Below are 12,573 nucleotides of genomic sequence, written 5' to 3' on the forward strand. Positions count from 1 at the left end.
CCAGAGAGGGAGTGGAGCTTGTCTCCTCAGAACCCTGGGAGCAAGAGCCTGCGGACGCTTCCATGTTCAGCATACACAAGTCTGACCAGGATGCACAACCCTTGAATAGCTCACCTGAAGGTTTCCGCCCAAACATAATAAAGGTTTGCTTTATCTTAGAAATAGTGAGCAGACTAGCTCAATCAGTGGCTAAATGCGGCGAGATATCCGCTGGGACGCACGCCAAGCCATGGAACGCATCCTACTTCCTCCTCGGTCACGTAATGCGGAAGTCACATGTCCCCCTGTGCGCATTCTCTGGCGGAAGCCGCTCCGGCGTGCAACACAGACTGGGGGAGAAGCCGATGCAGGCAGCAAGCACCCGCGCTGGCTCGCCTGACCAGTGCTGACACAGGGGACACTTGGATGCCGCGGCTCCTGAAATCTATCATGGTTGGCTAGCTCTCCCCACACAACCAGCATCCTGCTGGACAGGAAAACAACTGATGAGGGTAAGGGAATGTTGCCTTATGTACTATGCCTGCCTAATCAATTATGCTAATTATTTTAACTAGCATCCTGCCCAGTTGGAAATGGAGGGAGACGAGTCTCATGGTTGCTGTCCTGAGACGTCCTGGAAAAAAGGTCCTACCTTTGCTATATCCGATATAGAAAAGGCCAGGACCATTTTCTGCAAGGGGGAAGACCTATGCACTGGAACCCAGCTAAAACGGGGTTCCAGTGAATCTTATTTAACAGACAATGTTTTGGGACACTAACTTTTAAAGGAAAGACCCGAGGAAAAAAAAAAAAACAGTTATACTTAACCGGGGCATCCTCCAGTACCTGGAAGCCGATAAGTCCCTCGCTGCAGCTCCGGTTTCCCAGGGTCTCCTCCGTTGCAGATGCCAACTTTGCCAGGTCGGCATCTACTGCGCCTGCATTATCGCGCCGCTCGTGATCGCGCTCATGTGGTCTGGACCGTTCTGCCACAGGTGCAGAAGTACTGCACCTGTGCAGAATGCTCCAGACCATGTGAGCGCAATCACGAGCGGCGCGCTCGTGCAGAAGATGCTGACTTAGCAAGGTTGGCATGTGCAATGGAGGGGACAATGGAGCTGCGGTAAGGGACATATCAGCTGCCTGGGGCAGGAGGAAGCCCTAGGTCAGGGGTCTCAAACTCAATTTACCTGGGGGCCGCAGGAGGCAAAGTCAGGATGAGGCTGGGCCGCATAAGGAATTTCACAATCGCTGCGCATCGCCGCCTCTGCTCGCCCCTCTCACTCTTCCTTCACAGAGAGGGGCGGGGAGAGGCGGCGATCCATGTGGCGACTGACGTCAGGAGGGGCAGAGCTGAAGCTGAAAGGAAATGCCGGCGGATTGCCCCCCGGGCGATTTGGGGGCTCTGCAGCCCTCGCTTAGCATCGGGGATGCGGCGGATTACTTGGGAGCACTGAAGCAAACTATAAGGAAGCTTTTGCCGGCGAGGGCCACAAAATATTGTATCGAGGGCCGCAAATGGCCCGCGGGCCGCGAGTTTGAGACCCCTGCCCTAGGCAAATAGAATTTATTTTTTTTTACCCCTCGGATCTTCCCTTTAAGCATTAGCAAACCTCTGTGTTTTTGATGTACACCAGAGATGCATTTTAATTAACCACTTCACAGCTTCAGTACAGTATATCTACTCCCCTGCAGACTTCACTTAACCGCCCAGGGGAGTAAATATACGTACTCCCGCTGCAACCACTGCTGTACGCACTCCCGCTTATTTGTGCGCTCGTTCATGTTGCCATCTGCCCACCAGGAGATCAATGAATGGGAAAGCAATTCCTAATCATTGATCTAAGTCCCCGTAGCAATGATCGGCGCAATTTATGAGAAGCTGCACGATCATTCTAATAAATAAAGTTTCTCATCCTCAGTACACTTCCTGTAAGCATACATATTTCGCTTACAGGATGCTTAAAAAAAAGACTGAGGCCATCTTGTGGCCAAATAGTAAAACTACATCTAAAAGCATTTTTTTTTTAAATGCAAAGACCTGTTTTTACATTTTAAATTAACCCCTTACCTCCCACACTCTCCAATAGTTACCAACATTTATTTTTTTTTGTAAAACAAATAAATAAAATAAATTTACAATGATAAAAAATACATAAATAGTTTACTTAGGGACTGAACTTTTTTTAATATGTATGTCAAGAGGGTATAATACTGTTACTTTATAAATTATGGGCTTTTTATTAGTGATGGATGCAAAACTGAAAAAAATGCATCTTTACTTCCTAATAAAATATTGGCGCCAGACCTTGTGATAGGGACATTATTTAAATGGTGTAATAACCGGTACAAATGGGCAAATTATGTGGATTTTAATTACGGTAGCATGCACTATTTAAAAATTATAATGGCCCAAAACTGAAAAAAAAACTTTTCCATTAAAAAACATTTAGAATAAAATAATTCTTGGCATAATGTACCACCCAAAGTAAGCCTAATTAGTGATTAAAAAAAAACAAATTTAACACATTTCATTCTGATAAGTAGAGATAAAGTTATTGGCAAATGAATGGAAGGAGAGCTGAAAGGTGAAAATTGCTTGGATGCTGAAGGGGTAAAACCCCTCAGTTGTGAAGTGGTTAAACATAGGATTAGGGTTGCCACGGTATGACGATATACAGCAGTTTGATTGTGTATGGTAATCATACAATGCACAATTGCGGTTTACCAGTTTTCGGGGGTAGGGGGCGGCGCATCGACGGAGTGAAACAAATACCCACCTGCCGGGGTCCTGCTTGCGTGTACCACTTACTTCCTCCTCTCTGTTCTTGCATTCCATCTCCCTGTAACAGCACCCCCTGGGCACTGTTACAGGGAGATGGAACGCAAGAACAGGAAGAAAGAAGTACGTACACGCGTGCAGGACCCCGGCAAGTATTTGTTTCACCCCGCCGCTGCGTCCCCCCTCCCCCAACTGGCTCTTTATACTAGCTGCATCTATCCTGGCTACCTATACTGCGGCCACCCATTCCTGGCTACTCATACTAGGGTCACCTATACCTAACTAGCTATACTGGAGGCACCTATAACTGGCTACCATATGGTGTGTGTGTTTGTGTGTGTGGGGGGGGGGGGGGGGGTGGGCACCATAAGCTGTAACTTCCATCCTTAAAAATTAACTCTTCCAGGTAGCAAAATAAAACAGCCTGGTTATTAATATGTTTAGTACTGAACATAAACATGTTTATCTCATGTCGCCTCGGGTACACTTTAAGGCTATAGCGGTGCTCATTGAGTAATTTGGGCACCGTCAAAAGACAGAGTACAAATTACTATAAAACACTAATTTGGCAGCCAGCAATAGCTGGAAGCCGAATTCAAATAATTGTGTCATACTGTATATCGTCATACCGTGGTAATTTTTTTTTAGACGTTATCATACCGTGGAAATTCATACTGTTGCAACCCTACATAGGACATTGCAGTAGAGTAGCTGTTAAACAGAAGTGAACACTAGTCCTTGGGTACTTGTAGAGGGCAGAGACAGAAACAAGGAACATCGATCAGGCCCTAGGCAATCTAACTGTGGGTACATCTAAAAGTGATGTGGAGGAGAAAGGGGATTCATCCTCTATTGCACATTCTTCATGCACAATCTGAACCAGGTTTAGGGGTGATAGACAACACCTCTGCATTCAATGTGCACAACATTCTCAGTGGATTCACAGCAGCTCTGCAAGGACTGTATAGATACTACTGTGTAGCATAATTCGTAGTCACCAAACCCAATTGTAACAACATATCAAAGTAACTGATTTCATGAGTAAAGGGAGTGCATGAATTTGCATACAAAATTTGCATAAACCTGCATCAACGCAGAATCATTTACTAGCCCTGCTAGTGACACAACTACACATCATGCTTTATTCTTACAATAGAGATGTTATTTATATTTAAAATATTGCTGCGTACACATCAGATATACAGTCACAATCAGACATGTAAATCTGACTTACTGTATATGTAAGTTATTTATGATGACCATCTGAAAAATAGAACATTTTCTCATATTTTCTCTTTTACAGTTTAAGTTCACTAGGAGTCAGAGTCTGTATTTTTTACCTATTCTGACTCCAGGTACACAAAAATTGTTCCAACTGTTCGACTCCAACTCTGACTCCACAGTCTGAGGAGCAGGAATTTGGGAGGGGAGATGGCAAGCTTTCTTCTCCCTGGCAATGTACCAGAATAGAGCCAGGCTGAATGAGATACGATTCATTACTGAACACATTTATGATGATATTGGAATGCTTGCAATGCAGTACTGGGTAAATGGAATTTGATTTCATGGCTGACAATCCTGCTTTAAAAAAAAAAAAAACAACTAGCTTATATGCACTATATTGAGATTAGGAAGCATATGCTGTATGTAGAGTATATTTGGATTGTGTAGTTTCTAATGGTCAAATTTGTGTCAGGTTCAATTAAGTGCTTTTGTCCGATTACCCTCATACCGTGCTATTTTCTGAGTTATTCTCAACCACTTCAATCTTCAGTCTCTTGTTTGGTGGAGACTCCAACTCTTCCACTACCTCTTCTATGACATCCTCTTCAGGTACTGCAACAACTAATAAAAAAGAGAGAGTGCCAATTACACTCCATGGAAGACCATTTCAGCAGACTTCAGCTATCATATGCCAACACTGCCCACAAACTGCTTTTTTTTCGTTTTTTTTTTCAGGGCGGAACACGACTGAGCGCTTTTTGATTTATTGGTACTACCTTTGCATTTTTCAAAACATGCCCCAATTGACTAAAAGTGTGCCAAAATAGCTGCATTCACAATTTTTATGCAAGTTCATGGGAGAGTGTTCTTAAAAACCTAAACACAGCACTAATGGATTTGAAAACAATCTGCAGTATGACTCAGCACTTAGCCAGAATAAGCAGAGCTTTTATAGTAGAAAAAGGTAACTTATCAGGACACATTACTTGTCATGCACAGAGCTAAGTCTTCCAGGTCAAAGCAACAACTTATAAACTCGCGCCCACTAAAAGAGCCTCTTACAGGAGAACTGAGCCTCACAGGACTAATCAGAAAATGTGGTAAGGCTATGCAAACATGCCCATATCTGTCACTAGTTCCATTGTATGCCTTAAGGCCCATACACACGTCGGATTTTTTTTAAACGACGGGTCGTTTGGACGTCCCGTCGTTCAGACGCCAAATCGGGCGTGTGTACAGTCCGTCGTTCAGCTGATAAGACTGGTCTTGAGCGATCCGCCTGGCGGATCGCTCAAAACCAGTCTTATCAGCTGAACGACAGACATGCCCATATCTGTCACTAGTCCCATTGTATGCCTTAAGGCCCATACACACGTCGATTTTTTTAAACGATGGGTCGTTTGGACGTTCAGACGCCAAATCGGGCGTGTGTACAGTCCGTCGTTCAGCTGATAAGAGTGGTTTTGAGCGTTCCGCCGGATCGCTCAAGACCAGTCTTATCAGCGGAGCGACGGACTGTACACACGCCCGATTTGGCGTCCGAACGGCTGAACGACGGGACGTCCAAACGACCCGTCGTTTAAAAAAATCGCTGTGTGTATGGGCCTTTAAGGTAGCCGTACAGCAGGCGATGATTAGCAGATTCGACCGAGAGACAAATCTCTCTCTGATTAGGGAGAGGTCTGTCAAGCTGCCCATACACCACAGTCAGATTCCAAAATAAGCATGAAATCTCTCGGGAATCGTCTAAGTCTGCTACCTCTCCACTGTTCCCCCGGTGTATAAATGGGCATGTATGTGTGCAGCCCTATACACGCCACTAGCATGGTGCATGTGTGACTTCACATGTCCGTGCTATGCGCCGGCAGCATGTATACTGCTAAGGAAGGAGCTGCAGATTAAGTGGACAGAAGGGGACCACGACACAGGAGAGGTAATGTATACATGCACACATACATGCACATTTATACACAAGGGGAACATTGGCGAGGCGGCAGACTCGGCAGATTCCATGCTTATTCGGGAATCTGCCTATGGAGTATGGGCAGCTTGACAGACCTCTTTATACACTGCGTGAACAGCACCAGGGATTTCCTTGCTCGTCCCGATATCGATAGTCGAGCAAGTCGGCCCTACATCTTGCAGCATGTCTGACCGATACATGCAACCCATTTAAAAAAAAATTAAAAATCACTTGATGGAATTTCTTAAAGTCTGAAGCCTCCAAAAATACCTGTTTTTACTTCACAAGCCGCTTCAGCATTAATTGTCCTAGCTGAAACGCTGCATCCCCGTGGCTGAACACTCAATTAATCCCACCAAAATCCCCAGGGGAGGCTTTGGGGCTCCTTCCGAGTAGAGGCAGAGCTTTGGGCAGTAGCTCTGCCTCTACTCGTGTCAATATGCACTGTTCGCTGCCTCTCCCTGCCCCTCTAAGTCTTCTTTCACTGAGAGGGGCGGGGAGAGGCGGCAATCAGCGCAGATTGGCGCGAAAGGAGGCAGAGCTACAGCGCTAAGCTCTGCCTCCCCCGGGCAGCAAAATCCATGACCTGGAAAGTCGTGGAATTTTTCCCCGGGATTTTGGGGGTATTAATTGAGTGTTCAGCCGCGGGATGCAGCGTCTCAGCAACGGCAATAATGATAAAGAGACCTGTAAAGTAAAAAGAGTTTTTTTGGGAGACTCTTTAAAAAAAAGAATTGAAAGCGGTTTCCTCCCACCCTTTAATGAACAATTGCTGCTATTTGCTCTAGTAGCAATCGTTCACTGTAGACTAGGTGCACAGGTAAGCAGTTATTATATTAACTTTAATGGGGTGATGGTGACAATGTGGTCTCTAATGAATAGGGATGGAAGTGTTGTAAGTGGGGACATACAGATAATAATTTGTACACGGTTAAAAATACACATTACTCATGATTGCATGGTGTGAGGGAAATCGTGGGGAGTGTGGGATGAGAGTGTGGCAGTAGCAAGGATAGTGGGTCGGTGGGGGAAGTGGTGCAGAGGGAGGGGATGGGAAAAAAAGGGTGGTATGGACTAAAGGAGGGGTAAAAATGAAGGTGAAGGAGTGTTGGCAGGAGCAGTAGGTGGCTTGGGGGGGGGGGGGGTTAAAAATTGTGTTCCAGGCACTCATTTAGCCCTTCTGGCTTAAGTGTTCTAAGATTGAAGATCCAATACATCTCTCGGGCCTGTAATCGAGCCATCCGTTCAGTAGGGGGAAAGGTGGTCTGGGATGTGTTCAATTGGTGTAAAAATGAAGTTTTTAATTTGAATCGTTATGTTCTGCAAAATGCCTAGATAGGCTGTGTTTAGGGTATGCTTTGTTAATATTTCTTTTGTGTTGGCCTATACGGGCTCTCATCTGTTGGCTTGTTCTGCCAACGTATTACTTGTCACAAGGACAAGTTATCAAATAAATGACATGTTGTGTTACAGCTGAAAGACTAGCGAATATTGAATATTTTGTGTGTAATATTGCATGTGAAGGAAAGAGTTCCTGGATGTAGGTATTCACATGCCCGACATTTGCTGGAATTGCATCTTAGTATGCATGGTCTGTTGTAAGCGAAAGGTTCACCTGAGGTAAGGGCTCTGGGTTTACTTGGTGCAAGTATGTTTTTTAATGTTTTTGCTCTTCTGAAAACTAGTTTGGGTCTGGCATTCAAGTTTGGGCATAGGTAGGGATCTTTCTGTAGTGTTGTCCAGTGTTTATTTACAACTGACCTAATCTTGTTGTGGTTAGAACAAAAACGGGTGATGAAGGAAGGTTGTGTAGCCATGGTGGGTTTTTCTTTTTTACATGTGGATAGAAGAGATACCTGGTCTAGATGTCGTGCTCGATTTCTTGCTGATTTGATGAGTGATTTAGGAAAAGAGCGCTCTTGAATTCTTTTCTGCAGGATATTGGCTTGTATTTTAAATGTGGATGTATCTGTACAATTCTTTCTGATTCTCCTAAACTGGCCAAAAGGAATATTAGTCTTAGATGGTTTGTGATGCGAACTCCTAAAATGGACATAGGAGTTCGCATCAACATTCTTGAAAAATAAACTTGACCTGCTCTTCATTATTGTCTGCCTACAAGCGCTCCCCCTGCTGCTGGATATTTAGATGATGCACATGATGTGTTTTTGTATCTCACTTTGTGACCAGCTCTTTTTAATTTGCAAATAAGCAGAGACCATAGAGTCTAGCACTGTCTGCTGTGTGTTCCTTTCTCCCTAACTTCCATCTTTGTATAGAGCTGGCCAAGTCATCTTAGTACCACATTTTTTTATCACCAATTGATTCATGTATGTAAATAATTTAAAGAGAGTCTGAAGCGAGAATAAATCTCGCTTCAGACCTCATAGATAGCAGGGGCATGTGTGCCCCTGCTAAACCGCCGCTATCCCGCGGCTTAACGGGGGTCCCTGATCCCCAAATCCCCTCGTTTCAGCGGGGGAGCGCTTCCTGGTTGGGGCAGGGCTAACCGCCGCAGCCCTGCCCCACGCGCGTCTGTCAGCGCATATCTCCGCCTCTCCCCCGCCCCTCTCAGTCTTCCTTCACTGAGAAGGGCGGGGGAGAGGCGGCGATGCGCCGCTGATAGACGCGACTGGAGGCAGGGCTGCAGCCGTTAGCTCTGCCTCCAGGAGCGACCAAGTCTGCGACCAAGTGTCGCAGTGGGGGGTATGGGGGTGAAGGGACCCCCGTTTAGCGGCGCTATAACGGCGGTTTAGCAGGGGCACACGTGCCCCTGCTAACTATGAGCTCTGAAGCGAGATTTATTTTCGCTTCAGAGTCTCTTTAATGACAACTATCAATCCCCCTAGATTTTTATACATATAGACTTGCAGCAATTTTATTTTTAATGGCATTTCCTATCATTCCCCTAGGATTTTTATATACATTGAATTGCAGCAATTCCATTATTTATGCACTAATTCATTTTTATAATGGTTTCTAGATGCATACATCTGCAGCATTTTTATTTATGCACGCCTCCTGAATACTAATAACTATCAGTTGTCAATACTCCCAATTATAATATATATGAACCACCATTCTAGGTGTGCAGAAAGTGGATATGAACGTATGTAAATATGCAATTCATGCGATAACCTTATGTTGTATATATGTATATATATATATGTATATTGTAAGATTCTGGTATGCTAAGGAGCCTTTTTTTTTTTACTGATGTAGGCACTGTTATTGGCCTGAGGAAGCGGGCTCTGACCTGCGAAACACGTTGCCTGTGCTACTAATAAAAACCTGTTAAATACAAAGATTTTTTCGTCACTGAGGTAAGCTACCTCAAATTTATTTCCCGTTTTTAAACTGCTTTTAGATGCTTTTATTACACAAGGGCACCTCTTATACCCATATTGTGCAATCATACCCCCTTACCTCACCCGTCTGAGGGGTGGGTACAGACCACACGTGGCTTCGACCACGGCGGACATCTGTCCCCTTTCTTTTACCAAGGAGAGCGACCACATCCAGGTCCCTAGGGACCATCCCGAGTGGAGTCGGGTTTGTTGTCTCCACCTGCTTCCTGTGGTCGGTTGCCCCTCTGCAACCCACCTTTGTGAGTAGCGTCTTACTTTTATTACGTTCCATTGTTTTTGACATACTACACCATTGAGCTGCCACTTTTGTCTCCTGTATCTTTTCACTAGAGGGTGTTTTTGACACCCACATCCCACTATGTTCTGGATTATGTTTGGTTCCTTGATTAATTCCTTTTTTGCTGGCTGATGCAGGTTTAGTGCTGCTTGCAGTGGCTGATGGTGTAGGGAATGTGAGCGTCGTTTGCGCTATCAATACGAGATGTCCGCTGCTAGATTCTCTGCCTTTCCTCGCCATGCCGCTCAGCGCGTCCGGAAGTGAGGTATGCGCATGCGCGTGAATAGGCGCATTCTTCATACCTCAGAGGGAGAAAGCGGCAGACATGTTTGTTAAGGGCAAGCGTGAACTTCCTACGCAAATACACCTCGGGACGCATAGGGGGAGGTCTATTTAAACCCCGAAGCGCCGCTCCTCTCAGAGAGAGGTGTTTGTGTGCTGCTGATCCTGTTACAGATTACAGCATTTGGAATACCAGTTCATTTATTTCTTCTCTCTAAGTAAGTTATAGACCAAGTCTTGTAATTTGTTCTATTTGAAGTTTTCTTTCAATGAAAGCTATCAATTACTTTTTGCTCTTTATTCCCCACAGTGAATCCCGCCAGCAATTATGATCCTGGTCCTTCTGGGCAAGGTTTGATTCTTAAAGGGACCTTTTTAAAAAAAAAAAATTATAACTAAAGCAATTCTGCAGACTAACAAAAACAATTAAATTATTGCTTATGTTTTGCAGCTCGTACCAGATGGTACAAGGGGATTCAAGATCTAATAGACCACGTCCCCGCTCCAGATCCAGACCAAAGAAACATAAGGCGAAAAAACATCATAAGTCTTCACGGTCAAGGATCAAGGTCTCGCCCATCCAGGAGAAGACGTTCTTCTAGATCTAGTCATCATACTCAAAGACGTCACGATTCAAGGAGCAGATCTCCTTCTGTTCACAGACAATTGCCTGCAAAGGGACAATGCTGGGCCCGTCCTAAACCGGCAATGCCGGACAAGACTGTATGTGATTCATGTTTCAGCCAGCAGGAGGAAAAGATTGAAGATATAACGGAGATAATCAGGAAGGTTGTGCGAGACGAAGTTCTTGCTCACTCATCTACAGCTCAGCAACCATCAAGAGATGGTAGAAGCAGACGAAGAGGAAGACTGAGAACCACCTTGCCTATTCGACTTTAAGCTTACAAATCCATTTATCACAGCGATCAAGGAGGCCAGATCCACCTGCAGAGCAGGAACTAAAAGATTATTCGCATCTAAAAAAAAAAAAAATCAAATACTTTTTTATTAATGAAGGAAATTAAAAGTGTGATTGTAAAAGAGTGAAAAAGGGTGAAAAACAAACCCATCATTCCATAATCGCTTTTCTAAATTATATCCATTAAAAGAGGATGAAGTTCCTTTACTTCAAAACCCACCTACAGTGGATGCATCATTATCAAGGCTAGGGAAGCATGCAACATTACCTAAAGAGGATTCAGCAATCTTTAAAGACATCATGGAGAGACTGGTAGATAATGACCTTAAAGGAGTTATCAGGCAAAAAAAAAAAAAATGAGTTTTGACTTACCTGTGGCTTCTACCAGCCCCATGCAACCATCCTGTGCTGTCGTAGTCACTCACTGAACATTAACACATACGTTTTTATGTGTTAGTGGTTCAATGCGTAAAAATTTACGCGTTGAACCACTAACATGTAAAAATGTATGTGTTAATGTTCCTGCACCAGCGGGAATGCGTAAAAATGTACGCAATGTGGCCCGCCGACCCCGAGGTGGGCAAAAAAAAAACAACTAGTTGATGGAGGGGGACCAGAGCAGCAGTGAGCGACTACGACAGCACAGGATGGCTGCATGGGGTTGGTAGAAGCCCCAGGTAAGTGAAACTTTTTTTTTTTTTTTTTGATAACTACTTTGGCTAAAACCATGGAGAGCAGATTTGGGATCCAAAGTTATATCATATCTATATAGCTATCTTATATCTATGAATCATGAATGCGGCAGCCAGAATTATCCACTGCTCCCATCGCTCCACCACGGCGGATCCCCTCCTTGAATCCCTCCACTGGCTTCCTATCCAGTCCTAAATCTGATTCAAGATACTGTGTATGACCTACAAATCTGTCCACAAAACCTGTCCAACCTACATTTCCAATCTTACTCGGAGGTACACACCTAGCCGCTCACTCCGCTCTTCCAATGAACTTCACCTAACCTCCCCCCGCATCACCCAGTCCCATGCACGCCTCCAGGACTTCTCAAGAGCCGCTTCAACACTATGGAACTCCCTACCTCCACCTATTAGGGCAGCTCCCTCCTTCAACATCTTCAAGAAGGCCCTCAAAACTCACCTTTTCACTCTGGCCTACCACCCCTCACAAGTGCTCTAAACCCACAGCTGAACTCTGGTCCCCTACCTTTCGTGTCCTTACCTCTCCCTCTAGATTGTAAGCCTTTGGGCAGGGTCCTCCTCCTTTTGTGTCCTACCTGATCATGCACCTCCATTACTGTAAACCCATGCTATGCATCTGAGTGAACCTAACTTGCCTAATCTCCATGCTCCCCTCCAGTGACTAAGCATTACCTTGTGCTCATACTGTGCTGCATGATCTGGTCTTTCTTGTATTCAGGTATTGTCATTTTGCTGTATGTCACCCCTAAATATTGTCCGTAACCTAAACTAATGTCCAGCGCTGCGTAATATGTTGGCGCTTTATAAATACAATAAATCTATCTACCTACCTACCTACCTACCTATATATACAGTGGTTTGCAAAAGTATTCGGCCCCCTTGAAGTTTTCCAAATTTTGTCACATTACTGCCACAAACATGAATCAATTTTATCGAAATTCCACGTGAAAGACCAATACAAAGTGGTGTACACGTGAGAGGAACGAAAATCATACACCATTCCAAATATTTTTTTTACAAATTAATAACTGCAAAGTGGGGTGTGTGTAATTATTCAGCCCCCTTT

General features: G+C 44.5%; 1 protein-coding gene across 2 annotated transcripts in view; it reads right to left on the minus strand.

Moving 5' to 3' along the window:
• LOC137532743 (GA-binding protein subunit beta-2-like) overlaps positions 1-12,573 on the minus strand; it is a 433,369-nt gene that overhangs the window by 37,533 nt on the left and 383,263 nt on the right. For both annotated transcript variants that reach the window (XM_068253596.1, XM_068253597.1), the window contains exon 7: positions 4,494-4,606. In XM_068253596.1, the coding sequence (XP_068109697.1) occupies positions 4,494-4,606 (113 nt within the window). The remainder of the gene's footprint in view (positions 1-4,493; positions 4,607-12,573) is intronic.

This window comes from Hyperolius riggenbachi, chromosome 9 (assembly GCF_040937935.1).
Source record: "Hyperolius riggenbachi isolate aHypRig1 chromosome 9, aHypRig1.pri, whole genome shotgun sequence".
In the NCBI taxonomy this organism is placed as follows: Eukaryota; Metazoa; Chordata; class Amphibia; order Anura; family Hyperoliidae; genus Hyperolius; species Hyperolius riggenbachi.